The sequence below is a fragment of the Rhipicephalus microplus genome, chromosome 1, assembly GCF_043290135.1.
Source record: "Rhipicephalus microplus isolate Deutch F79 chromosome 1, USDA_Rmic, whole genome shotgun sequence".
NCBI lineage: Eukaryota > Metazoa > Arthropoda > Arachnida > Ixodida > Ixodidae > Rhipicephalus > Rhipicephalus microplus.
In genome coordinates, this window is record NC_134700.1 from 32654449 (window position 1) to 32682263 (window position 27815).

A 27815-nucleotide genomic window follows, 5' to 3' on the forward strand; every position below is an offset into this window, starting at 1 on the left:
TGAATATATTAGGTATAATTGCATTTGTGGCAAGTACAGTCAAAACTCATTAAATTGAACGCGCTTAATTTGAACTTTCGGTTAATTCGAAATCATGATGAGATCCCGTAAAGCTATGTGTTTCCCTATGGGAAAAAACGCCAGGTAATTTGAACGCACAGGCCCTTGCGACGGTTAATTCGAAAAAACCGCTCCCTGAAAATGCTCTCAGCACCCCGCCCGATTCCGCAGCGGCACCTCTGACACCTCAACGCTGCGCGCAAAGGAAAGCAAAAGGAAAGAAAAGGCTGTAGTGGAATGTTTGTGCTCTTTAAAATGCTGATCTGTGATGCGCCTGTGCCACATTTATCCCTGTTTCGCCCGTACCACGTAAAAACCCTTCTCCTTCCAACACCGCGCGAAAAGAGACAAAGGGGAAAAAAAGAAAGCTGTTGCTGTGTGTAGCTCTCTCTTACGCACCGGTGCCACGGTTCGCCTTTTCCCGTCCCTTCCACGTAACTTTTCTCCTTTCAATGATGTGCGTGGCGAGAGCAAAAAAATGGCCCCGTATCTGCATGCAATCTGCAAATGTCGTCGAAAGACGACAGTCTTGCGTGTGGAGAGAGTGAACGAAACATTTATTTGAAGTTCTGCGCATTAAAATCGGTGAATGGTATTCCGGAGGCGCTGCGTTAGAGTGCCTCGAGCGTGCAGCGGAGGCGAACGAGCGCATCAAATCACATCACACGTCAGACATAAGCCCCATCTGGCAGTTTTTTGGAAAACAAAGCGCGTGGCCCTGAGACGGGTTCGGTGCGTTTGTATAACGCGTTCCAAGCTCTAGTCACAGAGCTATCACGGCGGCTATCCCTCCATCCTCTTCATTGGGTTTATATGTGCATTTAAACGTGGGAGTGTCAGTCAGCGCCATCTCAGTGAGCGCCATCGAAGGTCGTAGGTTTGATTCCTGCTCAAGGAAAGTTATTTTGCACCCACTTTTCTCTCTTCTTATTTACATCACATAGGTTTTAGTAACTTCCCCTACACATTCCTCGACATTATTGTGTCTTAGATCTCATTAATATTGGGTCTAAACACGGAAAAACGAGCCCTTAGGTGTACACTTCTTTCCCTTATTCATTAACGAGGGTCTCGTCCTGGCTGTATCGCGCGATGCCATAAAACAAGGCGCCTGCCATGGGTTGGTGGAGAACGACCACTGCGTTTAATCGAGTGTGCTTATATACATGTGAGGGGCAAAGATGACAACCTGCGCAGAGCACCATCTGTGCATAGCGCGGGCTCACTTCAGATAACACACTCGATACATCCCCCTCTGTTAAGAGGAGACAACGTGGAAGTGGAAAGGAACACAAGAAAGTACAGTTTGCGTAAATTAAGTCACTGGTTCATCTGTACGACAGTCCCGTCGTTAACAGAGGTTGCACATTTGCTTCATGGCACTTGCACAAAGTTTCTGTTGTAAGTTAGACGACGAGGGGATCTACGCTGCCGTAGCGACCTCCGCAGAGCCGGAACAGGTGACGCCGAGGTTGGAGCTCTGGGCACTGCAGACGCTGTGGGTATTGGCACTGGTGTCGCTTGTGTTGAATCACTTTCGTCATCGCATTCGACGAGCTCTGGAGGATGAAACGCTTCTTGAGTGGGCAAAATGTGTTGCCGGTTACGTCGCAGTACCCTACCTCCCTCTGTGAGGACGTTATAGGACCGGGGTTGAGCCAACAGCTCTACGACCTTTGCTTTTGTAGTCAACACCCAGTTCTTCACTCGTACGACATCTCATTTTTTTAGAGGAGCCAGTGGGCGCTTGTTCGTATCCATTTGACGGCGCTTGAAGACCGGGGTTTCGGGCTTCCTTGGGATGCACGGCAACGTCGAGCACAGGATTCGACCCTGGAGCAGCTCCGCAGGCGATCGGCCGTCGGCTTCCAGCGGTGAAGTCCTGTACGAGACAAGCGCCAGCCATACATCTTGTTTAGCTTCCATGCCTTTTGTAAGATCCTCTTCACTATTTGTACCCCTTTTTTCCGCTAGCCCGTTGTACTGCGGGAATCCTGGACTGAAGATAACACGTCAAAACTCGTACGCTCGTGAAAATGCAGCAAATTTTTCACTTGCAAATTGTGGGCCATTGTCTGTACAGACCACCATAGGGATACCACATCGGGCAAAAATAGCCCAGATTGATTTCATGACCACTCTCTCCGACGTTTCTGTGAGCATATGTACTTCGGGGAAGTTTGAGTAGGCGTCATAGGCGCAGAGGTACGATTTTCCGTCGTGGTGAAAGAGATCTATACAAACCCTATACCAGGCTTGGTCTGGCATAGGACGCATTTGAAGTGGCTCTCGTGGCTGACAGTACACATACTTTTTGCAAACTACACAGGTGTTAACAAATTTGTAAAAATGAGAATTCATTCTGGACCAAAATACTGAACGCCGCGCTCTTAATTTGCTCTTTTACAAGCCAACGTGTCCTTGGTGAATCTTTTCCAAGATTCGCTTCTGCATGTTTGCTGGTATTATAATCTGGCAGCCTTTAAAAAGGACGCCTTTGACTTCAGATAGCTCGCAAGCAAATGGCTTGATCTGTCTTGATAGGCAGGCCGGCAACAATGCTGTTACGGAAAGAGCTTAGATACGGGTCTTATAAGCCTGTTCCACGTGTAGTCACTAACAAGTGACGACACTAAACTAACAGCGTGCATGACTGGGTCGTCACCCATGATGTCAGCCCCGTCGTCTTGGATTGAAGCCCTTGATAACATGTCGGCGAGCACCAGCTGCTTCCCTAGAACGAAGCATAGTTCGATGTTTTAACGCAATAAACGTAGGAAAAACCGCTACAGCGTGGGTGGTATATCACCTATTGCTTTTTTGATAGATGGCATACAAGGGGCGATGACAGTTTCGACTTATACTTTGAGTCCGTATACGAAGTGTTCAAATCGTTCACAGGCGTACAGAATGGCCATTGTCTCTTTTTCTATTTGAGAATACCACTGCACCGTATCCGATAATACGTTTGACGAATATGCCACGGGTTTCCAATGGCTGCCATGATGTTGCAGAAGCTCGGCGCCCATTCCATTTTGCGACGCGTCACAGGACACTTTAGTTTCTTTTTTGAGATCGAATATTGCTAACAGTTGGTGCTTGCTCAAAGTGTCGCATTGTTGTTTCCATTCGTGCGCGTGGTTTTCTGACCATTCAAAAACCGCGTCGTTCTTGATCAAGCTTCTGAACAGCATTGTTTTCGCAGTGAGTGACAGCATGAACTTGACAAAATAGTTAACAACACCCAGCATTCGTTGGACTGCTACCTTATCAGCTGGTGGCGGCATTTCTATCATACCATTTATTGGGGAAGGGCTGGGCGTGATGCCTTCAGCACAGATAACGTCACCCAGGAATTCGATTAGTTCGACGCTTACTGTGCACTTTGCTCAATTGAACGTCAAGCCCGCCCGATCTACAGCCTGTAATGCAAGTCGAAGGCGCTCGTCGTGCTCTCTCCTTGATGTAACCCAGATTAGTATGTCATCAATATGAACTTTTACACCAGGGACTACTTCAAAAATTTCATTGAGCATCTGCTGAAAGACCTCTGGCTCCGAAGAAATGCCAAATGGCAACCTCGAAAACCGATCACGTCCAAACGGTCTTGAGAATGTACAAATCTTTGAAGTGTCGTCATCCAACGGGATTTGATGAAACCTAGAGTTCGCATCCAATCGTGGAAAGACTACGGCGTGTGCGAGTTCAGCTTCGATATCTTCGCATCGAGGCGTTTCGTACTGCTCCCGCTTTAGATTTTCGTTAACCTTTCGCTTCCAATTCAAACATACATCACCACTGACAATTTGAGGGCCCACATAAGACACCTCTGCCGAGTTCCTGGTCACCATGTTGCAGTCTTGCCACTTCAAAGACCACGAGCGATGTTTTCAAAGATTATTTCTGCTCATAGAGAATGCCTTCCTTTCGGCTTCACTCAGGCAACAAGACCAGCGTCACCTCCATGGTGCCTACAGCAACCACAGGTGTGCCTCACTATTCCGGGAATAACGAACAAGAGCCGTCATTCAGCCCCGCCGCGGTGGTCTAGTGGCTAAGGTACTCGGCTGCTGACCCGCAGGTCGCGGGTTCGATTCCCGGCTGCGGCGGCTGCATTTCCGATGAAGGCGGAAATGTTGTAGGCCCGTGTGCTCAGATTTGGGCGCACGTTAAAGAACCCCAGGTGGTCTAAATTTCCGGAGCCCTCTACTACGGCGTCTCTCATAATCATATGGTGGTTTTGGGACGTTAAACCCCACAAATCAAGAGCCGTCATTCAACAGTGGTCCTACGACAGGTAACATTGTCGCTACTCAACGAAAAATACGGCTAGAGGACCCACATTTACACCTATGGATCGGTCTCGGCTGACAGCTCCACAGGGGCTGTTGTCATCCCAAACCAGCGTACCAGGTCACTATAAAGCTCAAGCTGTCGCATAGGACAACATCCACAGCAGCGGAGCTTGCCGCCTTACGTGCTGCTGTACTTTATATTGCGGAAGCCCGACCTCAAAAAGGGGCTGTGTTCTGCGACTCCAAGGCATCCCTTCAGAGTTTGCAATCAGCTTTACGACAAAGGGAGCATCAACAACTAGTGAATGAAATAAGAGAAGTGATTCACGAAGTTTTATCGAAAGGACAAGACGTAGTGTTGCAGTAGTTACCGGGACATTGTGGTATTGTCGGTAATGACCTTGCTGATAATGTTGCCCGATCCACCCACGCGGATGCCCAGACAACCCCGATTCCATTGCCGAGAACCGGCGCTTCAAGGGGCCTTCACTCGTTCGCTAACATCATGTCGGAAACTTGGCTGAGTGACCCCAGTGTCAGGAACCGCCGCCTACACAAATTGGACCCATCTAGAAAGCTTCAAGTTCTATCGGGCCTCTCCCGCCAGGATGCAAGTTTACTGTGCCGCCTGTGGTTAGGAGTAGCTTTTAAAAAGGCGTACTCCTTTCGCATAGGAATGGCGGATAACTCCCAATGTGAATCGTGTGACACTGACGAGACAATAGAACATCTACTGTGTTCATGTGAACGTTTTTCGAGCGAACGCAACTTCCTACGCGAAACGTTAGAGACCCTTGACAGTAGACCTTTCTCCGAAGAGAAGATTTTTGGTTCATGGCTGTACGCGTTGCAGACTGGCAAAGCGACGCGAGCACTGCTAATTTTTCTTAAGACGACCGGACTACGCGACTGCTTATAAGCGTGCAATGAACAAGGTCACATCTACACACACGTTGCCCTTCACTTCTTTCTCTCTTCTCCTTTAATTCCTTACACCTTCCCCCAGTGCAGGGTAGCAAACCGGACGTGCGTCTGGTTGACCTCCCTGTCTTTCATTTCTTCCCTTCCTCCTCCTCCTCCTCCTACTCCTCCTCCTCCTTTTGAGGGTCAATGCACACACGGAGCTTGCCGTCCTTTTTTCGAACAAGAACAAGTGAGCTCACCCAATCTGTAGGTTCCTTGGATTTGACGCCTATTCCGGCTCACTCCATGCGCTGTAGTGCTTTCTTGAGTGATTCCTGTAGGGCCAGGGGCACCCGGCGAGTTGTTTGGACGACTGGTTTTGCACCCTCACAGAGCACCATATGGTAGCGTGGCTGGACGCAACCTGTGCCAGAAAACAAGTGTGGAAAGTCTTTAACCAATTTCTTTGAACTATTTTCAGATACCCTGTGAACTTGTCGAGACAAGAGTCCTGCTTGTTCACATGCTTGCAGGCCAAGTATCGCTTGACGTTCGTTGCGTACGATGAAGAAGTCAATTATGGATGTGCGACTGTGATAACACCCAAGTGTTTAATCAGACCCCACCGTACGAACGCAAGACCGTACTGCTCGGTTGAAGTAGTGGCTTTGGGTGCATTTTTCGTAAGGTCCGAAGGGCAGCAAGTTAGCTTCAGATCCCATGTCCACTTTGAGTTGCACTGACGCATGGTTCACGCGCGCTTCTCCGGTACAGTCGCGTTGCCTGTTGATTTTGTTAACCGAAATCTCGAAAACGTCAAACTCGTCTTCAGACTCTTCGAGTTCGTCGACATTAGCACTCGCCCTACAGGAAACTTCGAAAGCGTTCTTTTTTTTGCACGTTCTGCATGCCTTTCCAAACGCCGGGCAATCACGTGGCTCATGTGTTCGCCCGCATTTCAGACACTTGTAGTCTTTGTGCCTTTCAGTACGTACCACGTGGCTTTGTTTGCACACCGGGTCGACCTGCTTCGTGTATTGACCCCAAATTTCTTGGTGTGCTACAGATATTTCTGCCACCTTGCAAGTTTTCTCGGCATTTTCCATGGTAAGCTTGTTATCTGCTAGCAGCTTCTCTCTTACTTTAGTATCCCTAGTTCCAAAGACGATTTGATCTCGGAGCATTGAATCAGTCAGTGCACCAAAGTTTCACGCTCGGGCTTGAGTCTTCGAATCTCTAAGAAAATGTTCGAAAGGCTCACACGGCTCCTGGACCCTCTTCCGGGAGACGTACCGCTCGTAAACTTTGTTTTGTTGGGCGTCGCAGTACTCCTCAAATTTTTTTACCACCGTAGCGTAGTCAAGGCTGCTTTCGCCCTCTGCGAAAGTGAAGGTCTCGTAGACCTCGATGGCTTCTTCGCTTGCGATACTCAAAAGGAAGGCACCTTTCACAATTTCCGGGCGATGCTTCTTGTTGGTGGTTTCGGACGAGGCCAGGAACAGGTGAATTTCTGTATGAACAACTTCCAGTTCCTACTGATGTCCCCTTTATAACGTAGTGGGTCCGGTGGCTTCAAAAATTCCATCGCTGTTCTTTTCCATGCGCCCCGGGACGCCTATCAAAATTGGAGACTCCCCACTTCTGACATCATGTATCGCGCGATGCGATAAAACAAGACACCAGCCTCGGGTTGGTGCAGAACGACCACTGCCTTTATTCGAGTGTGCTTATATATATGCGAGAGGCAAGGATGACAGCCTGCGCGGAGCACCGTCTGCGCATAGCGCGGGCTCGTTTTAGATAACACACTCGATACACTGGCAGGCTTGGTGCCGTTAGGTTGTATACGAGGGGCTATTGTTCAGCTGTTCCCGCCTAATAAGTTCATGTGCTACGTGATGCCACATATGCGCATAAAAGAGTGTTTCACACTCGTCGCTTGGCTTATAGATGGCGCTGGCTGACACTCCTACTTTTAAACTCACATATAAACCCAAAAAAGTGGCTACAGGGATGGCCGCCGTGATAGCTGAGTGGCTAGAGCACCGAACGCGTTATTGAAAGGTCGTAGATTCGATTCATGCTCACGGCAAGTTATTTCTTCACCTGCTTTTCTTTCTCTTTATCTACAATAAATTGGTTCTCATAACTCCCCCTATACATTCTTTGGCATTATTGTCTGTTAGATCTCAATATATTGTGTCAAAACACGGAAAAACGAGCCCTTGGGTATACACTTCTTTCTCATATTCATTAACAAGGGTCTCGTACTGGCATACTTGGTGCTGTTATGTTGTATACGATGGACTATTGGTCAGCTGTCCACGTGCTGCGTGACGCCACGCAGGCTTATAAAAGGGTATTCTACACTCGCCGCTGTGGCTACAGATGGTGCTGACTGACACTCCCGCGTTTATATGCACATATAAACCCAATAAAGTGGCTGGAGGGATGGCTGCCGTGAGAGCTCAGTGGCTAGAGCATCGAACGCGTTTTCGAAGGTCGTAGGTTTGATTCCTGCTCGCGGCAAGTTATTTTTTAACCCAACTTTATCTCTTCCTATTTACATACCATTGGTTCTAATAACGTTCCTTATATATTCCTTGGCATTATTGTCTGTTAGATCGCATTATATTGTGTCAAGACACGAAAAAACGAGCCCTTAGGTATACGCCTCTTTCTTTCATTCATTAACGAGTATCTCGTACAGGCAGACTTGGTGCCGTTAGGTTGTATACGAGAACTATTGGTCAGCTGTCCGCTCGTAATAAGTTCACGTGCTACGTGAGGCTTCTTGTCGGTGGTTGCGGACGAGGCCAGGAACAGGTTGAATTTCTGTATGTACAACTTTCAGCTCCTACTGATGTCCCCTGTAAAACGTAGTGGGTCTGGTGACTTCACAAATTCTATCGCTGTTCTTTTCCAGGCACCCCGGGACACCTATCAAAATCGGTGACTCGCCACTTCTGACATCATTTGTCGTGCGATGCGATAAAACAAGACGCCAGCCTCGGGTTGGTGGAGAACGACCACTGCCTTTAATCGATTGTGCTTATATACATGTGAGGGGCAAGGGTGACAGCCTGCGCGGAGCACCGTCTGCGCATAGCGCGGGCTCGTTTTAGATAACACAATACACTGGCAGACTTGTCGTTAGAATTGTATACGAGAGACTATTGGTCAGCTGTCCGCTCTTAATAACTTCGCGTGCTACGTGACGCCACACAGACTTATAAGAGGGTGTTCTACACACGCCGCTGTGGCTACAGATGGCGCGGACTGACACTCCCGTGTTTAAATGCACATATAAACCCAATAAAGTGGCTGGAGGGATGGCCGCCGTGATAGCTGAGTGGCTAGAGCACCGAAAGCGTTATTGGAAGGTCGTAGGTTCGATTCATGCTCACGGCTGGTTATTTTTTCACCCGCTTTCATTTCTTTCTATCTATATTAAATTGGTTCTAATAACTTCCCCTATACAATCTTTGGCATTATATTCTGTTAGATCACATTATATTGTGTCAAAACACGGAACAACGAGCCCTTAGGTATACACTTCTTTCCCTTATTCATTCACGAGGGTCTCGTACTGGCAAGAGATCGCGAAGAGGGATCAGGCGTATGAACAGCTCGCCCAAGAAGTATTAGGCAGGCCGATGAATCACCTTTGTGGCAATCATGGCTCACAGATTCAGTAAGAACACCGTTTGGCAATGGAACTGCAGAGGCTTCTCGCGCAGTCGTGCGGTTCTGCGGGAATTCCTGAGGAAAGGGGATCGACCGGATGTTATAGCTTTACAGGAATGTGGGAGAAAAGCGACATTGTCGGGTCATAAATCCTATGTAAGCGAAGGCACGAGTACGCAGGTGGCTACCCTGGTCAGGCGAAACGTTACGGCGGTGCAGCATGACATTGGTAATGCACACATCGACCATGTTCTCAAAGAAATAATACCGCAAAAAAAGAAAAACGCTAGCTTGTTCGTATTAATTATATACAGCTCTCCCAGACAAAGGCGATGCGACTTTGGGGATCTCTTCGCTTCTCCGCGACGTAAGAGTAGGAACAACTCATTGCTGATCGTCGGTGACTTTAACGCTCACCACACGGCATGGGGATATAAGCAGGCTTCAATTAAGGGCAGGAAATTGTGGGATGACATGCAAACTCATAATCAAGATCTAATAACCAACCCGTTGCAGCCAACGAGGAAGGGAAATAGTGTCGCGGTTGACACCACACCCGACCTTACTCTGACGGGGAGCGGCACTAGTGCCACGTGGTGCAACACAAACGAGGACCTAGGCAGTAATCACATGATCATAGAAATAGTGGTAGAGGGAGGCCCGGCAACACCTCGGAAACGCAGGGTAGAGGCCATAAATTGGGACTCTTTCAGGCACCTCAGGGGTGACCCGACTCCCATTTCCGACATTGCCGAGTGGTGCGATGGGGTGTTACGTACTGTTAGGGAAGCCACTGAAGTGGTGGAAACCGAGGACGACAACGAAGTGGTAGACACGTGATTAGTAAATCTTTGGAAGAAAAAGAAAGCTTTGGAAAACCGACTCCAACAGAGGAGATGGGATCGGATTATCAGAAAACAATTAGCGGCTTTAAACAGGCAAATTAAAGAGCACGCCATCACGCTCACGAAGCAAAGGTGGGGGAACGTTTGTCAGGAGATAGATAGGAATATAAGTACGTCCGGGACGTGGCGACTTTTTCGTCACCTTTTAGATCCGGAGAGCACGAAGACAGCGTCTAAACAGCAATTGAAACGGATGGCGCACCAATTTGAAGGCACTAGGAAGGAACTCTTAAAAGAAGTTCGGAGCAGATGCATTAATCCCGCCGGATCTGAACCTCTCCACGATTATGGAGGACGGGAAAACGCAGCCTTAGACGCCCCTATCTCCCTGGCTGAGGTGCGAGCGGAGATTAATCGGCTAAGGACTAGATCAGCGGCAGGGCCGGACAGAGTAACCAACAAAATGCTCCGTATTTTAGACGATAGGTCCATCGCAAACCTAGCAACGTACATGCAGGAGTGTTGGGAAAAAGGGACGGTACCGCAGGAGTGGAAACTCGCAAATGTAATTTTCAGTCCTAAACCGGGTAAAAAACTCCGTTTCGAGAATTAGGCCGATATCGTTAACGTCTTGCGTAGGTAAGCTCATGGAGCATGTCATTCAGACGTGGCTCAATAGGTACATGGAAGACAATGGTATGTATCTGGACAGCATGATCGGTTTTCGACCCCGACTATCAGCGTGCGACGTGATGCTACAGCTCAAGGACCAAATTATAGACAAGCCAACGCGAGACACAAAAGTTATCATGGGGTTAGATGTGGCAAAAGCATTTGACAACGTGAGGCACGTATCAATCTTGGAAAATCTGAACTCCCTGAACGTCGGAAAGCGAGTTTATGACTACTTCAAGGACTTCCTTTCGAACAGGACAGCCACTTTAAAATCGGGGAAGAATGCATCGAGGACATTAAATTAGGCAACAGGGGGACACCTCAGGGCTCGGTGTTATCACCCACCCTTTTCAACATTGTGATGTTGAAACTGCCTGAACAGTTAAAGGATATTGAGAATTTAAATCACACCATTTACGCAGATGACATAACATTATGGATGAACAAGGGCATGGACGACCAAATTGAAGGCTCTCTGCAAATCGCCATTGATAAAATCGTGGAGTACCTGGAGCCCAAAGGACTTAAACGCTCGGCCGAAAAGTCGGAAGCACTCTTCCTCATGCCCGCCGGAAAACGGCGGCTCCACAACAGGCCTGTAGTGGACCTCCACTTGTATGTTAACGGCACAGAGATCCCCGCGGTCGAGAGAATCCGTGTCCTTGGACTAAGAATTCAGGCGAACCGTAAGAATTCTGAAACTCTTGCTAGGTTGGAAGCCAGTTCTAATCAGACATGTCTCATCAGATGAATAGCAAACAGGCATGCTGGGATGAAGGAGGCGAACTTTCTTAGATTTGTGCAGACCTTTATATTAGGTAGGATAGTGTACGTGGCACCTTATTTAAAATTAAACCAAGCGGAGCGGGGCAAACTCGACACCATTATCAGGAAAAGTGTGAAAGTCGCGCTCGGACTTCCCCCAAACACGTCAACTGACAGACTTATGAAGTTGGGGGTATCTAACACACTCAATGAGCTAATTGAGGCTACTGTGACTGCACAACATCAAAGACTACTCGGATCTAAAACGGGGAGAGCAATTTTAAAGAGATTGGGCTATGTGCCCACGCATGAGCAAGCGCGTTCAAAAGACATATCGATACAGATCAGGGACAGGATAAAGATATCTCCGCTACCCAGAAATATGAACCCTAACTTTCACGAGGGCAGGCGTAATGCTAGGGCAGAGGCATTACAATCCAGGTACACCGGTCGACAGGACGTCTCGTATACAGACGCTGCGGAATATGAAAGCGAAGCGGCACACACGGCAGTGGCGGTCAGGGAAGATGGTAGCCTGATTGCGTGCTGCACAGTCCTTGGTGTCGAGACTGTCCTTGGTGTCACACGTAAGCCCCATCTAACAGTTTTTTTGGAAAACAAAGCGCGTGGCCCTGAGACGGGTTCGATGTGTTTGTATAACGCGTTCCAAGCTCTAGCCACAGAGCTATCACGGCGGCTATCCCTCCATCCTCTTCATTGGGTTTATATGTGCATTTAAACGTGGGAGTGTCAGTCGGCGCCATCTCAGTGAGCGCCATCGAAGGTCGTAGGTTTGATTCCTGCTCAAGGAAAGTTATTTTGCACCCACTTTTCTCTCTTCTTATTTACATTACATAGGTTTTAGTAACTTCCCCTACACATTCCTCGACATTATTGTCTATTAGATCTCATTCATATTGGGTCAAAACACGAAAAAACGAGCCCTTAGGTGTACACTTCTTTCCCTTATTCGTTAACGAGGGTCTCGTCCTGGCTGTATCGCGCGATGCGATAAAACAAGGTGCCTGCCGTGGGTTGGTGGAGAACGACCACTGCGTTTAATCGAGTGTGCTTATATACATGTGAGGGGCAAAGATGACAACGTGCGCGGAGCACCGTCTGTGCATAGCGCGGGCTCACTTCAGATAACACACTCGATACATCCCCCTCTGTTAAAAGGAGACAACACGGAACTGGAAAGGAACGCAAGAAAGTGCAGTTTGCGTAGATTAAGTCTCTGGTTCATCTGTACGACATTCCCGTGCTTAACACAGGTTGCACATTTGCTTCATGGCACTTGCACAAAGTTTCTGTTGTAAGTTAGACGGCGAGGGGATCTACGCTGCCGTAGCGACCTCCGCAGAGCCGGAACAGGTGATGCCGAGGTTGGAGCTCTGGGCACTGTACACGCTGTTGGTATTGGCACTGGTGTCGCTTGTGTTGAATCACTTTCGTCGTCGCGTTCGACGAGCTCTGGAGGATGTAACGCTTCTTGAGTGGGCAAAATGTGTTGCCGGTGACGTCGCAGTAGCCTACCTCCCTCTGTGAGGATGTTGTAGAACCGGGGTTGAGCCAACAGCTCTACAACCTTTGCTTTTGTAGTCAACATCCCGTTCTTCACTCGTACGACATCTTATTTCCTTAGAGGAGCCAGTGGGCGCTTGTTGGTCTCCATTTGGCGGCGCTTGAAGACCGGGGTTTCGGACTTCCTTGGGATGCACGGCAACGTCGAGCACAGGATCCGACCCTGGAGCAGCTCCGCAGGCGATCGGCCGTCGGCTTTCAGCGGTGTAGTCCTGTACGAGAGAAGTGCCAGCCATACATCTTGTTTAGCTTCCATGCCTTTTGTAAGATCCTCTTCACTATTTGTACCCCTTTTTTCCGCTAGCCCGTTGTACTACGGGAATCCTGGACTGAAGGTAACACGTCAAAACTCGTACGCTCGTGAAAATGCAGCAAATTCTTTACTTGCAAATTGTGCGCCATCGTCTGTACAGACCTCCATAGGGATACCACATCGGGCAAAAATAGCCCTGATTGATTTCATGACCACTCTCTCCGACGTTTCTGTAAGCATATGTACTTCGGGGAAGTTTGAATAGGCGTCATGGGCGCAGAGGTACGATTTTCCGTCGTGGTGAAAGAGATCTATACAAACCCTATACCAGGCTTGGTCTGGCATAGGACGCATTTGAAGTGGCTCTCGTGGCTGACAGTACACATACTTTTTGCAAACTACACAGGTGTTAACAAATTTGTCAATATCAGAATTCATTCTGGACCAAAATACTGAACGCCGCGCTCTTAATTTGCTCTGTTTTAAGCCAACGTGTCCTTGGTGGATCTTTTCCAAGATTTGCTTCTGCATGTTTGCTGGTATTATAATCTTGCAGCCTTTAAAAAGGACTTCTATGACTTCAGATAGCTCGCATCAAATGGCTTGAGCTGTCCTTTGATAGGCAGGCCGGCAACAATGCTGTTACGAAAGGAGCTTAGATACGGGTCTTATAAGCCTCTTCCACGTGTAGTCACTAACAAGTGACGACACTAAACTAACAGCGTGCATGACTGCGTCGTCACCCGTGATGTCAGCCCCGTCGTCTTCGATTGAAGCCCTTGATAACATGTCGGCGAGCACCAGCTGCTTCCCTAGAACGAAGCATAGTTCGATGTCCTAACGCAATAAACGTCGGAAAAACCGCTGCAGCGTGAGTGGGATATCGCCTATTGCTTTTTTTATAGATGGCAATCAAGGGGCGATGATCAGTTTCGACTAATATTTTGCGTCCGTATACGAAGTGTTCAAATGGTTTACAGGCGTACAGAATGGCCATTGTCTCTTTTTCTATTTGAGCATACGACTGCACCGTATCCGATAATACGCTTGACAAATATGACACGGGTTTCCAATGGCTGCCATGACGTTGCAGAAGTTTGGCGCCCATTCCATTTTGCGACGCGTCACAGGACACATTAGTTTCTTTTTTGAGGTCGAATATTGCTAACAGTTGGTGCTTGCTCAATGTGTCACATTGTTGTTTCCATTCGTGCGCGTGGTTTTCTGACCATTCAAAAACCGCGTCGTCCTTGACCAAGCTTCTGAACAGCATGATTTTCGCAGTGAGTGACAGCATGAACTTGACAAAATAGTTTGCAACACCCAGCATTCGTTGGACTGCTACCTTATCAGCTGGTGGCGGCATTTCTATCATACCATTTATTAGGGAAGGGCTGGGCCTGATACCTTTAGCACAGATAACGTCGCCCAGGAATTCGATTAGTTCGACACTTACTGTGCACTTTGTTCAGTTGAACGTCAAGCCCGCCCGTTCGGCAGCCTCTAATGCAAGTCGAAGGCGCTCGTCGTGCTCTCTCCTTAATGTAACCCAGATTAGTATGTCATCAATATGAACTTTTACACCAGGGACTACTTCAAAAATTTCATTGAGCATCTGCTGAAAGACCTCTGGCTCCGAAGAAATGCCAAATGGCAACCTCGAAAACCGATCACGTCCAAACGGTCTTGAGAATGTACAAATCTTTGAAGTGTCGTCATCCAACGGGATGTGATGAAACCTAGAGTTCGCATCTAATCGTGGAAAGACTACAGCGTGTGCGAGTTCAGCTTGGATATCTTCGCATCGAGGCATTTCGTACTGCTCCCGCTTAAGATTTTCGTTAACCTTTCGCATCCAATTCAAACACACATCACCACTGACAATTTGAGGGCCCCCATAAGACACCTCTGCCGAGTTCCTGGTCACCATGTTGCAGTCTTGCCACTTTAAAGACCACGAGCGATGTTTTCAAAGAATATTTCTGCCCATAGAGAATGCCTTCCTTTCGGCTTCACTCAGGCAACAAGACCAGCGTCACCTCCGTGGTGCCTACAACAACCACAGGTGTGCCTCACTATTCCGGGAATAACGAACAAGAGCCGTCATTCAACAGTGGTCCTACGACAGGTGACATTGTCGCTACTCAACAAAAAATACGGCCAGAGGACCCACATTTACACCGATGGTTCGGTCTCGGCTGACAGCTCCACAGGGGCTGTTGTCATCCCAAACCAGCGTACCAGGTCACTATAAAGCTCAAACTGTCGCATAGGACAACATCCACAGTAGCGGAGCTTGCCGCCTTACGTGCTGCTATACTTTATATCGCGGAAGCGTTATAAAGGGCTCAAAAATGGGCTGTGTTCTACGACTCCAAGGCATCCCTTCAGAGCTTGCGATCAGCTTTACGACAAAGGGAGCATCAACAACTAGTGAATGAAATAAGAGAAGTGATTCACAATGTTTTACCGAAAGGACTTGACGTAGTGTTCCAGTGGTTACCGGGACATTGTGGTATTGTCGGTAATGACCTTGCTGATAATCTGCCCGATCCGCCCACGCGAATGCCCAGATAACCCCGATTCCACTGTCGAGAACCGACGCTGCAAGGGGCCTTCACTTGTTCGCTAACATCATGTCGGAAACTTGGCTGAGTGACCCCAGTGTCAGGAACCGCCGCCTACACAAATTGCACCCATCTAGAAAGCTTCAAGTTCTATCGGACCTCTCCCGCCAGGATGCAACTTTACTGTGCCACCTGTGGTTAGGAGTAGCTTTTCGCATAGGAATGACGGATAACTCCCAATGTGAATCGTGTGACACTGACGAGACAATAGAACATCTACTGTGTTCATGTGAACGTTTTTCGAGCGAACGCAACTCTCTACGCGAAACGTTAGAGACCCTTGACAGTAGACCTTTCTCCGAAGAGAAGATCCTTGGTTCATGGCTCTACGCGTCGCAGACTGGCAAAGCGACGCGAGCACTGCTAATTTTTCTTAAGACGACCGGACTACGCGACTGCTTATAAGCGTGCAATGAACAAGGTCACATCTACACACACGTTGCCCTTCACTTCTTTCTCTCTTCTCCTTTAATTCCTTACACCTTCCCCCAGTGCAGGGTAGCAAACCGGACGTGCGTCTGGTTGACCTCCCTGGCTTTTTTTCCTCCTCCTCCTCCTCCTACTCCTCCGCCTCCTTTTGAGGGTCAATGCACACACGGAGCTTGCCGTCCTTTTTTCGAACAAGAACAAGTGAGCTCACCCAATATGTAGGTTCCTTGGATTTGACGCCTATTCCGGCTCACTCCATGCGCTGTGGTGCTTTCTTGAGTGATTCCTGTAGGGCCAGGGGCACCCGGCGAGTTGTTTGGACGACTGGTTTTGCACCTTCACAGAGCACCATATTGTAGCCTGGCTGGACGCAGCTTGTGCCAGAAAACAAGTGTGGAAAGTCTTTAACCACTTTCTCTGAACTATTTTCAGATACCCTGTGAACTTGTCGAGACAAGAGTCCTGCTTGTTCACATGCTTGCAGGCCAAGTATCGCTTGACGTTCGTTGCGTACGATGAAGAAGTCAATTATGGATGTGCGACTGTCTATTTCAACTTCTGCCCTGATAACACCCAAGTGTTTAATCAGACCCCACCGTACGAACGCAAAACCGTACTGCTCGGTTGAAGTAGTGGCTTTGGGTGCATTTTTTGTAAGGTCCGAAGGGCAGCAAGTTAGCTTCAGATCCCATGTCCACTTTGAGTTGCACTGACGCATGGTTCACGCGCGCTTCTCCGGTACAGTCGCGTTGCCTGTTGATTTTGTTAACCGAAATCTCGAGGACGTCAAACTCGTCTTCAGACTCTTCGAGTTCGTCGACATTAGCACTCGCCCTACAGGAAACTTCGAAGTGGTTCTTTTTTTTGCACCTTCTGCATCCCTTTCCGAACGCAGGGCAATTACGTGTCTCATGTGCTCGCCCGCATTTCAGACACTTGTAGTCTCTGTGCCTGTCAGTACGTACCACGTGGCTTTGTTTGCATACCGGGTCGACCTGCTTCGTGTATTGAACCCAAGCTTCTTGGTGTGCTGCAGATATTTCTGCCACCTTGCCAGTTTTCTCGGCATTTTCCATGGTAAGCTTGTTATCTGCTAGCAGCTTCTCTCTTTTTTTTAGTATTCCTAGTTCTAAAGACGATTTGATCTTGAACCATTGAATCAGTCAGTGCACCAAAGTTTCACGCTCGGGCTTGAGTCTTCAAATCTCTAAGAAAGTGTTCGAAAGGCTCACACGGCTCCTGGACCCTCTTCCGGGAGACGTACCGCTCGTAAACTTTGTTTTGTTGGGCGTCGCAGTACTCCTCAAATTTTTTTACCACCGTAGCGTAGTCAAGGCTGCTTTCGCCCTCCGTGAAAGTGAAGGTGTTGTAGACCTCGATGGATTCTTCGCTTGCGATACTCAGAAGGAGGGCACCTTTCGCAGTCTCCGGGCGAGGCTTCTTGTTGGTGGTTTCGGACGAGGCCAGGAACAGGTGAATTTCTATATGAACAACTTCCAGTTCCTACTGATGTCCCCTGTAAAACGTAGTGGGTCCGGTGGCTTCAAAAATTCCATCGCTGTTCTTTTCCAGTCGTTCCGGGACGCCTATCAGAATCGGTGACTCGCCACTTCTGACACCATGTATCGCGCGATGCGATAAAACAAGACGCGAGCCTCGGGTTGGTGGAGAACAACCACTGCCTTTAATCGATTGTGCTTATATACATGTGAGGGGCAAGGGTGACAGCCTGCGCGGAGCACCGTCTGCGCATAGCGCGGGCACGTTTTAGATATCACACTCAATACACTGGCAGACTTGGTGTCGTTAGAATTGTATACGAGGGACTATTGGTCAGCTGTCCGCTCCTGAAAACTCCTCGTGCTACGTGACGCCACACAGACTCATAAAAGGGCGTTCTATACATACCGCTCTTGCTACAGATGGCGCTGACTGACACTCCCACGTTTAAATGCACATATAAACCCAATAAAGTGGCTGAAGGCATCGCCGCCGTGATAGCTGAGTGGCTAGGCCACGAACGCGTTAGCGCAAGGTCGTAGGCTCGATTCATGCTCACAGCAGGTTATTTTTTCACCCGCTTTTTTTCTTCTTATTTACATTATAATGGTTCCAATAACTTCCTCAATACATTCTTTGGCATTATTGTCTGTTAGATCTCAATATATTGTGTCAAAACACGGAAAAACGAGCCCTTCGGTATACACTTCTTTCCCATATTCATTCACGAGGTTCTCGTACTGGCAGACTTAGTGCCGTTATGTTATATACGAAGGACTATTGGTCAGCTGTCCGCTCGTAATAAGTTCACGTGCTGCGTGACGCCACACAGGCCCATAAAAGGGTCTTCTACACTCGTTGCTGTGGCTACAGAAAGCGCTGACTGACACTCCTACGTTTGAATGCACATATGAATCCAATAAAGTGGCTTGAGGGATGGCCGCCATGATAGCTCAGTGGCTAGAACATCGGACGCGTTTTCTAAGGTCGTAGGTTTGATTCCTGCTCACGGAAAGTTGTTTTTTCAACCACTTTTCTCTCTTCCTATTTACATAACATTGGCTCTAATAACTTTCCCTATATATTCCTTGGCATTATTGTCTGTTAGATTGCAATAATATTGTGTCAAAACACGGAAAAACGAGCCTTTAGGTATACACCTCTTTCTTTTATTCATTAACGAGGGTCTCGTACTGGCAGACTTGGTATCATTAGGTTGTATATTTCATTTCACTTTTCATTTTATTTATTTACTCTCAATGCCGTACGGCGTTACAGAGAGGAGGGGTACAATATTAAACAATCAAGAGAAAACACAACAGCGGGGTGGTTACGAAAAGTAATTGCTGACAGTGGACCTGAAGTGCGCAGCGTCGCTGATGGAGACGATGGAGGCTGGAAGGCGATTCCACTGCACACTGGTCGTTGGGACAAACGAGTTCAGGTAGAGGTTTGTTCGGGAGTTTGACACCAACTTTTAGCGGATGATCGATGCGGGATGACACGTAGGGTGGAACTGAAAAAAGGGGATTGTTTTAAGGTCTGATCGGTGTAAAATATTTTATGCAAAACACATAGGCGGGATATCATACGACGGGTTGCAAGATCAAGTAGTTGTACTACTTGTTTCCTGTTAGTGACACTGGATGACCGGGAATAATCAGAGAGAATGAAACGAGCGGCCCGATTTTGGATAGCTTCAAGCGTGGAGACAAGATTGGCAGAATGTGGATCCCATACAGAAGAGGCATATTCAATCTTCGGCCGTACAAGGATTTTGTAAAGCTGCAGTTTTAATGAAGTGGGAGCTCGAGAGAAATTTCGTCGAAGGAAGCCGAGCATGCGGTTCGCATCATTGCTAATATATTCAATGTGCGAGTGCCACGAAAGGTTATCTGAAATCTGAACGCCCAGGTATTTGTAGGTGGTAACCGATAATAGAGGGGAGCCATTCAGGAAATATGTGTTTACAGGGGTGTGCTTGATTGTTCGAGTTGACCTCATATATTTGCACTTGTCGACGTTTAGTTTCATTAGCCAGGTGTTGCACCAGGCTGAAATTGTGTTAAGGTCGGCGTGAAGTTGTGAGGGATCAGAAGGTTCACATATATTTCTATATATAACACAATCGTCAGCGAAAAGACGTATTGATGAGGTTATGGTATCAGGAAGATCATTAATATAAATTAGGAAGAGAAGAGGCCCCAATACTGATCCCTGAGGGACACCAGATGTACCAGGACAGTGAGGAGATTTGTTATCATTAACGGCTACATATTGAAAGCGATTCTGCAGAAAACATTCAATCCACCTTAAAATGTTAGGGTCAAAGCTCAGTTTTCAAAGTTTATAAAGTAGTAGTGGGTGGGAGACGCAGTCAAATGCCTTCGCGAAATCAATGAAAATGCAATCGACTACTGACGCACGATCCAACAAAGAACAGAGATCATTAGTAAAGGTGATTGAGTTTCACAGGAATGAGTTTTGCGAAAACTGTGTTGGTAGACTGTAAAAAATGAATTAGATTCTAGAAAGCTCATCAAGTTAGTGTAAATGATGCGTTCGAGTAGTTTGCATGGGATTGATGTAAGAGAGATGGGTCGATAGTTAAAAGGGGAGAAAACTTCACCAGACTTGTACATTGGAATCACCTTTCCACCATTCCAGTCGTTGGGCAGTAAGGAAGACTGTAAAGACTGTGAAAAAATATAGGAAAGGATCAATGAGGAGTTCACATTGGTACTTTTCAGAAACTTATAGTTAATTCCATCTATTCCAGAAGATGAAGAAATTTTAGCCCCCTGTATCAGCTTGAAAATTCCAGCACAGTCAATAAAAATGGGTTCCATTGGTTCAAGATCTAGGCTTTCTTTAACAGTAAAAGAAGTAGGAATTGTTTTAGTAAAGGATAAAGAAAACGTATTGTTGAGCAACACGCAGCACTGCTCTCGTGGAACAAGTGTTCCATCCGGTGTTTTTAATTTTACATCTTTAGATCTGCTCATAATAACAGCGCTCCAGAACTTGCGGGGATCAGTTGATAAGAGGGATGGAAGCGTTCGCTATAAAACTTGGTTTTTGCACGAGGAGGGCTTTTTTATATTCTGATGCGACGCGCGCATAAGCCGCCCACCTTTCAGCAGAACTTGATAGCCTACAGCGGCGAAAATGCGCTTTTTTTATTAAGCAGTCGTTTTAGTGAGACGTTGTACCACGTTTGGCGTTTAGGACAGGGTATTCGTCTGAGGGGTATGTACTTATCAGTCAGCCATTGAACCTTGTTTCGAAATAAAGCCCAATTAACATTGAGTGGACGCTCCCAAAATTGAGGAAGAAAATAATCTATAAAAGCCTCCAGTTCCGTATTTATGGCTTGGAAATTAGCTTTAACGTAGTCTCTAATTTGTTTAAACTGTTTAGCGGGGCGCGAAGAGCGAGACGGTATAGTGAAATGGGCAACTAAGTGGTCACTCAAAGCAGGCAAAAGCGTTAAAGATGAAACAGACTCGGGAACAGTGGTCAGTAAAAGGTCAAGGGTGCTGGAAGACGACTGGGTAATGCGAGTAGGTCCTTTAACAAGTTCACTTAAGGTAAATATAGAGCAAACGTATATAAAACTTGAGCATTCTTTAGAAGGACTGGTTGTTACAGGAAACGGCTCGTTCCACGAAATTGCCGGAAAGTTAAAATCACCCAAAACATACAAGGGGGCTTTAGAAAATATAACGACGTTTTGGTTGAGGCAATCGTGGAATTCATCGCAAAAAGTAGACGAACTGTTCGGCGGACGGTAGCAAGCACAGAACCAGAAATCTGCGTAGTTTATCTGGATACAAACACAAAGAAATTCTAAATGTGATGCAATGCTGACGTCATAAGACGCAATCTCATCGGATACCGCAATAAGAATTCCACCTCCTTTCCACTCAATTCTGTCATGCCTGTATATGGTGTAATCTTTTTTGCAATTCAGCAGTTCTTTATTGTCCACATGTTCATGCAGCCAAGTTTCGGCGAGCACAACAACATCAGCTGAGCACGCGTCAATCGCACTCATCACGTTTAGGAATCAAACTTCTGATGCTGGTGAACAGAAAAGATTAGTCAAGTTTGGATTTCGGTCGCACGGCTGAGGGTTGCTAGGTAGTGGTTTGGTGCGGTAACAGAGTTGGCTGTATCACCAGTGGAAAGACGGGCACTGTACGTCCCAATTTCGCAGACACTCTCAGTTACACTGCAATAAGCATAACATTGTTTGCCGACGTACAGCTTGTTATAGCGAAAGCTGTACTGTTTCTCTGTAGCCTTGCCAAAATCGTGAAGCTTTTTGCGCGAGTAGCGAGTGGCCTTACAGAAGTCTTCCTGGATTGTGATACCAGTGCCCTTAAGTTTAGCCCTTTGAAATAAAATTTGGTCTTTTGTTTTGGAAGACGCAAACTTGACAATTATAGTCAAGTCTGTGCTCGGGCACACAGATTATAGCCTAATCTGTGTGCCCGAGCAATGCCATCAGCGGGCACTGGTTCAGAAAAGGTGGTGGACAAGAGCTTCCGTACTTTCTCTTCAGCTGACGTCCATGTATCTGAATGACTATCGTTAAAGCCGTAAAAAAGCAAGTTGTCCCGCAGAGCCCTATTTTCTAAATCATCGAGGCGAGACAGCACAGCCTAATTTTCGCAGTTCACAATTTCAGCTACTGTGCGGCTAGTGTCAGCGTAGTCAGTAAGTCGTTCCAGGGTGGAAACCTTGTTCTCAACCACTGCTAATCTCTCGGTTACATCTGTTACTCGATCTTCGAGCAATTTCTGGCTGGCTCTTACTTCGTTTAGCGACGACATTACTTCGGCGTGGCGTTATTCTATTGTACCTGCGAGGGATTTTATAGCTTCCAGTACTTCACTATTGGTAATCTCGGCTACCGGTTTAGGAGGCCCAGGGTTAAGTTCTATATCCCAAGACATAATAAGCCATTGCATAGCATTAACACAGTCAGTGCAAACCATCAAAAGCACATGGGGGCATGGGACAAGCAGCAGACAACGGTTGCTCGTTTTTTTGCAATGCAAGGAAGGTGAACAACTAACCTGTATGAAAAACAGGAAGGGCTTAAGCAACGCCATCTTCACTGCTGCTGCCACATGTCCACTGATGGCAGCTTGTTCACGCTGGCTCTTTATACTGTCCGAATCCCCTGGCGGCTGTGATGCGGTGGTTCCTCCGGTGTAGGTGCGCAGTGGAGCCACGTCCACGCATGGCCGCGCATAGTCGACTCGTTGAAGATAGCAGCTGGTCACCGGGTTTGACCAAGATTGCACAAAGCAGCCAGGCTGCGGCGTTGATTCCAGAGACGAGACAGCCAGTATCTGTATGAAAAACAGGAAGGGCTTAAGCAACGCCATCTTCACTGCTGCTGCCACATGCCCACTCAATCAGCGGTCACTTAATCAGCGGTCACTGCCCACTCAATCAATGCCCACTCAATCAGCGGTCACATATGAGGGACTATTGGTCAGCTGTCCGCTCGTAATAAGTTCACGTGCTACGTGACGCCACACAAGCTCATAAAAAGGTTTTCTACACTCGCCGATATGGCTACAGATGGCGCTGACTGACACTTCCACGTTTAAATGCACATATAACAGCGACATCAGTGGTCTACAGGCTGGCGAGGCAAATAAAAGACTGCAGGAATAGATAGAGGATGAGGGGGTGCTTGGGGAACTGCAGAATGGGTTTCGGAAACACAGGAGGTTGGAAGACAATCTGTTTTCACTGACGCAGTGCATCGAAATAGCAGAAAAAGAACACAGGCCCCTGTGGCTGGCATTTTTGGATATCAAGGGAGCGTACGATAGCGTGGTTCAAGAGGAATTGTGGTGAATACTGGACACACTAGGCGCGGAACATGTAGTCACAAATCTTTTAAAGGATATCTAGAAAGGTAACAATGTAGTTATAAAGTGGGAAAACAGGTATCCAAGCCTGCAGAGGTTAAACGGGGGCTTAGGCAGGGGTGTCCTCTATCACCCTTATTATTAGTAATTTACCTACAAGAATTAGAGGCCAAATTAGAGGGAAGTGGACTGGGCTTCAACCTCTCTTTAGTCAAACAAGGAAAACTCATTGATCAGGCACTACCAGCATTATTGTACGCAGATGATATAGTGCTAATGCCCGACAACAAGGAAGATTTGCAGAGATTGATGGACATCTGTAGTAATGAGGGAGATAGGTTAGATTTCAGATTCAGCAAGGAAAAATCAGCAGTGATGATTTTCAAAAACAATGACGGTAGTTAGCTTAGAATACAGGAGGTCACGCTAGAGAAAACAGATAAATACAAATATCTGGGCATATGGATAAGCAATGGAACCGAGTACCGGAGGGAACACGAAATATACGTGACGACTAAAGGTAACAGGAATGCAGCAGTGATGAAAAATAGGGCACTGTGGAATTACAATAGGTATGATGTTGTGAGAGGAATATGGAAAGGGGTCATGGTTCGTGGGCTGACGTTCGGCAATGTGGTCTTGCGCATGAGATCAGAAGTTCAACTAGATTAGAAATTAAGCAACGTTGAATAGGTAGGCTTGCCTTAGGAGCTCACGGGAAAGCACCAAATCAGAGAATATAAGGTGATATGGGATGGACATCATTTGAGGGCAGGGAAGCTAGCAGCAAGATAAAATTTGAGAAGCGATTGAGAGAAATGGCGGAGGAGCGTTGGGCTAAGAAGGTATTCAGCTACTTGTACATGAACAATCTCGATACAAAATGGGGGAAGCGAACCAGAAAATTGACTTGTAAATACTTAGAAAACAGCAGGAGCCAAACCAAAAAAAAAATTATTGGTTAAGAAGAAGGTGAAGGAAGCTGAGACTGATATGTGGAGAAATGGCATGATTAAGAAGTCCGCACTAGAGGTCTATCAAACTTTTAAGCAGTAAATTGCCAAGGAAAGGATCTATGATAATACTCGAGGTAGTTCTCTACTGTTTGAGGCCAGGACGGGAGTACTGCGAAACAAGACATATCGAGCCAAATACGAAGGGGTAGACAGGGTATGCAGTGCATGTGGAGAGGAAGAAGAAACTGCCGAACACGTGATAGTGTTCTGTAAAGGGCTTCACCCTATAGTTCCGGATGATGGCGCAGAGTTTTTCAAAGCACTTGGGTTTAGGGACAGGGAGGGCAAAATAGACTATAAGCGGGTAGAATTAACTAGAAGGAGGTTATCTCGTTGGTGGCAAAGTCAAGGCACGAATGAAAATTGAACGCTGCACTGCAAAGTACGAATCCTCAACCTCACTTTTCAAAAGGAAAAAAATAAATCTAGTTTTTGGTTCATGAACTATTGCGGCTTGGTGGCGCTAGCCACCGCCCGATCTAAAGGGTATAGCCATATCCATCCATCCATCCATCTAACGTAGACAGTTCGGCGAGACAGTTCCGGCTGGCACGGTGGATGGACGAGGTTTTTGAGCGCTTCCGATCTCTGCACAGAGGTTTTGCATATTTTGAGCTTGCTTTTATAACTATTAAGACAGCAGCTAAAATTTTTGTAGCACTTAATACATTGTACGGCTTTTCCTGGGGTCAGTCAACAGGTATTTACTAGTTTGTGTGTGTGTTTCTTTGTGTTTTTTTCCTGCCGCCCCGTGAGGGAGGTGCATGTGCTTTGAACACACAAATTTTTGTAGTAGGGCTTAGACTCTTTCGTTGGGCTGGGATCGTGTTTTGTAAATATCGAGTGAGTCTTAAGGACAATTGGTACCAAAAAGACACGGTTAAAAAGAGTGGGACGTGTTCAGGATGCGGGGTGAGTTTGAAAACAGAACCAAGTGCAGAAGCAAATGGAGAGGAGGCTGACGCAAAGTGTAGGCAATGTGAGGTCGAGGAAGAAATGAAGAAAACGATGGCTGCCCAGAGTGAACTGCTGTTGCGAATCACAGAGCTAGGGACTGCGTTGGCGGAAGAGGAAGAAAAAACGCGGGCAATGGGAGAACGGCTGAAGTACCGAGGAAGCACTAGACAAGGTGAACAAAGGAGCGGCCAACAGAGAAAACAGTAGGGCACCGGCAACAAGAACGACAGAGTAGAGCAAGCAAGGAAGTGTTAAAAAACAGGTTCCGCCGGTTCAATTATCGCAAGGCCAAGCTTCAGCGAAGTAGTGGTGGGGCTGGGATGGGACAAAGCAGCTGGCGCCACAGGTGCAAGTAACCACCACGTGCAAGATGCTCCAGCTGAAAAATCACAGCATGTGATAATCGCCGGCGGCTCGAATATAAATCGATGCGTAGAAGCAATAAAATAGAGGGTAAGAGGTGACAAGAGGGTTGCAATAGGGACGGTCCCAGGACGCAAGCTGGAAGCAGTCATGAGACAAGTGAACGCAAAGCTCAGAACTACCGCTGATAGACGAAACTTCGTGAAAACTTCAGGCGGTTCAAACGATGTCCTAAATGAAGATACAGCAGGACTAGTGACCACACTGACGAAAGGGGTCGATCACGTGCGCGCCATTTCTCCTCAGGTACAGGTAGTGATATGCACGATACCGGAGGTACCAGTGCGTAACAACAACCTACAAAGAGTGGTTGTCAACACACACCGAGAGATATGGCGGATGAGTCGAGAGAAAGGCTTTGCGGTGGTGGGAATAAACAGAGAGATGCATAGGTGGTGTGGTTTTCAACGAGACAGAATTCACTTCGATGGGCGACTAGGTCATGATGTGGGTTGGCGACTTGCAGAGCGCGCAGTGGCTATTTTTGGGGGGCAGGCGGGCTCTTCGGGGTGCATGGTAGCTAGTAAAAAGGAAAACAACCAGGGAGACTGTTTGACAGGTGGTATGGACAGATACGATTCCAAAGTGGCACCAGTATCTAAGATAGGTAGAGCATGGGACATAAATTGACGTAGCCACGAGCGCCGAGCCAATTCAGGCATAGGGTATATTAACATGCAGAGCGTTAGGAACAGGCTAAAGTGGGAAAAGATAGAAGAACAGCTAAGGCAGGAGAGGCCGATGGTAAACTGTTTGGTAGAAACACATCTTTTGGACATGGAACAACCTTTTAACAATCAGGACTACGCGTGAGAATATTGTACTAGAGCAGAAAGCAGCAGAAAGGGGGTGGTATTGGGGCATTCATTGATTAAAGTACACAATGGCAAAGGGTCAAGCAAGAATTCAAGGAACATTTATGACCAAAAGGGATAGTGGCAGGGCAAAGGACACTCCTTAGTTTGGTGTACTTGTGGATCGGAACAAACGCCAAAGAGGAAAAGCAGGCAATGGTAGAGTGTATAACAAGGACATAGAGGAGTTGGGAGGAGAGTGCGAGATAATTATACCAGGAGATATGAATGCCAACATAGAAGATATGGAAGGTTATATTGACCCGACAGGCAAATTTATCATGGCTATGTGTGAAAGGCATGATTTGATAATTTGCAACAGTACTGAGAAGTGTGAAGGGCAATTAACATGGGAGGTAGGAAGGCTGCAGTCGACAATAGATTATGCACTGATGTCACATAGGACGTATGATAAGCTCAGGGGAATGCACATAGATGAAGGTGGCTCCAGAAGTCTGGGTAGTGATCACAAACGTATCAAGCTAAGTTTTGGAAGAGCAGAGAAAGTGGGAAATACACACAAGATGAGCAACTACAGGAAAATTTTTATTCGGAAAGGGAATTTGAAATAGCTACAAAAAATTGAGAAAGTAATCACTGAGGATAATACCACAGCATGGACATACACAAATCTAATTAGACTGTTTTAGCTAGAGCTTGCTAAGGCACGTGACAAGTCACCCCAGAGAAGAAAACACAAACCCAAGAGTTGGTGGGATGAGGAAGTTAAGAGAGCCATAGCAAAACGTCAAGAAGCCTCTAGGGAACACAGACATGCTTAGCAGTGGGGTTAACCGACAGATGATGTTGAAAGAAAATGGGAAATGTTTCTAAGCTGTAGAAGAGATGCATGCCTTCTAATCAATGAAAAGATTAAAAGAAAGGGAGCTCAGTGGCTGGCAGAAGTACAAAAAAAGACAGAGAGGCAGCTGCGAAAATTCGGAACCATCTAAACTCCCTAAAAACAGAGATGAGCCTAGAACAGAAGTTTATAACTACCGCTCAAGATGCTAGGCTAGAAGGCGACGAAGCTATTAAATATGAAGTA

The 27815-nt window shown here is 47.0% G+C and overlaps 1 protein-coding gene across 1 annotated transcript; it reads right to left on the reverse strand.

The window, feature by feature from the left end:
* Positions 1-18839: 18839 nt before the first annotated feature.
* Positions 18840-23031, reverse strand: LOC142767721 (uncharacterized). The gene is made up of 3 exons (XM_075869938.1): positions 22708-23031; positions 20275-20319; positions 18840-19139 (listed from the first exon to the last, which is right to left on the reverse strand). The coding sequence occupies exons 1-3, from the start codon at positions 23020-23022 to the stop codon at positions 19101-19103; spliced, it is 399 nt and encodes a 132-aa protein (XP_075726053.1). The 5' UTR covers positions 23023-23031; the 3' UTR covers positions 18840-19100.
* Between the last annotated feature and the right edge of the window lie 4784 nt (positions 23032-27815).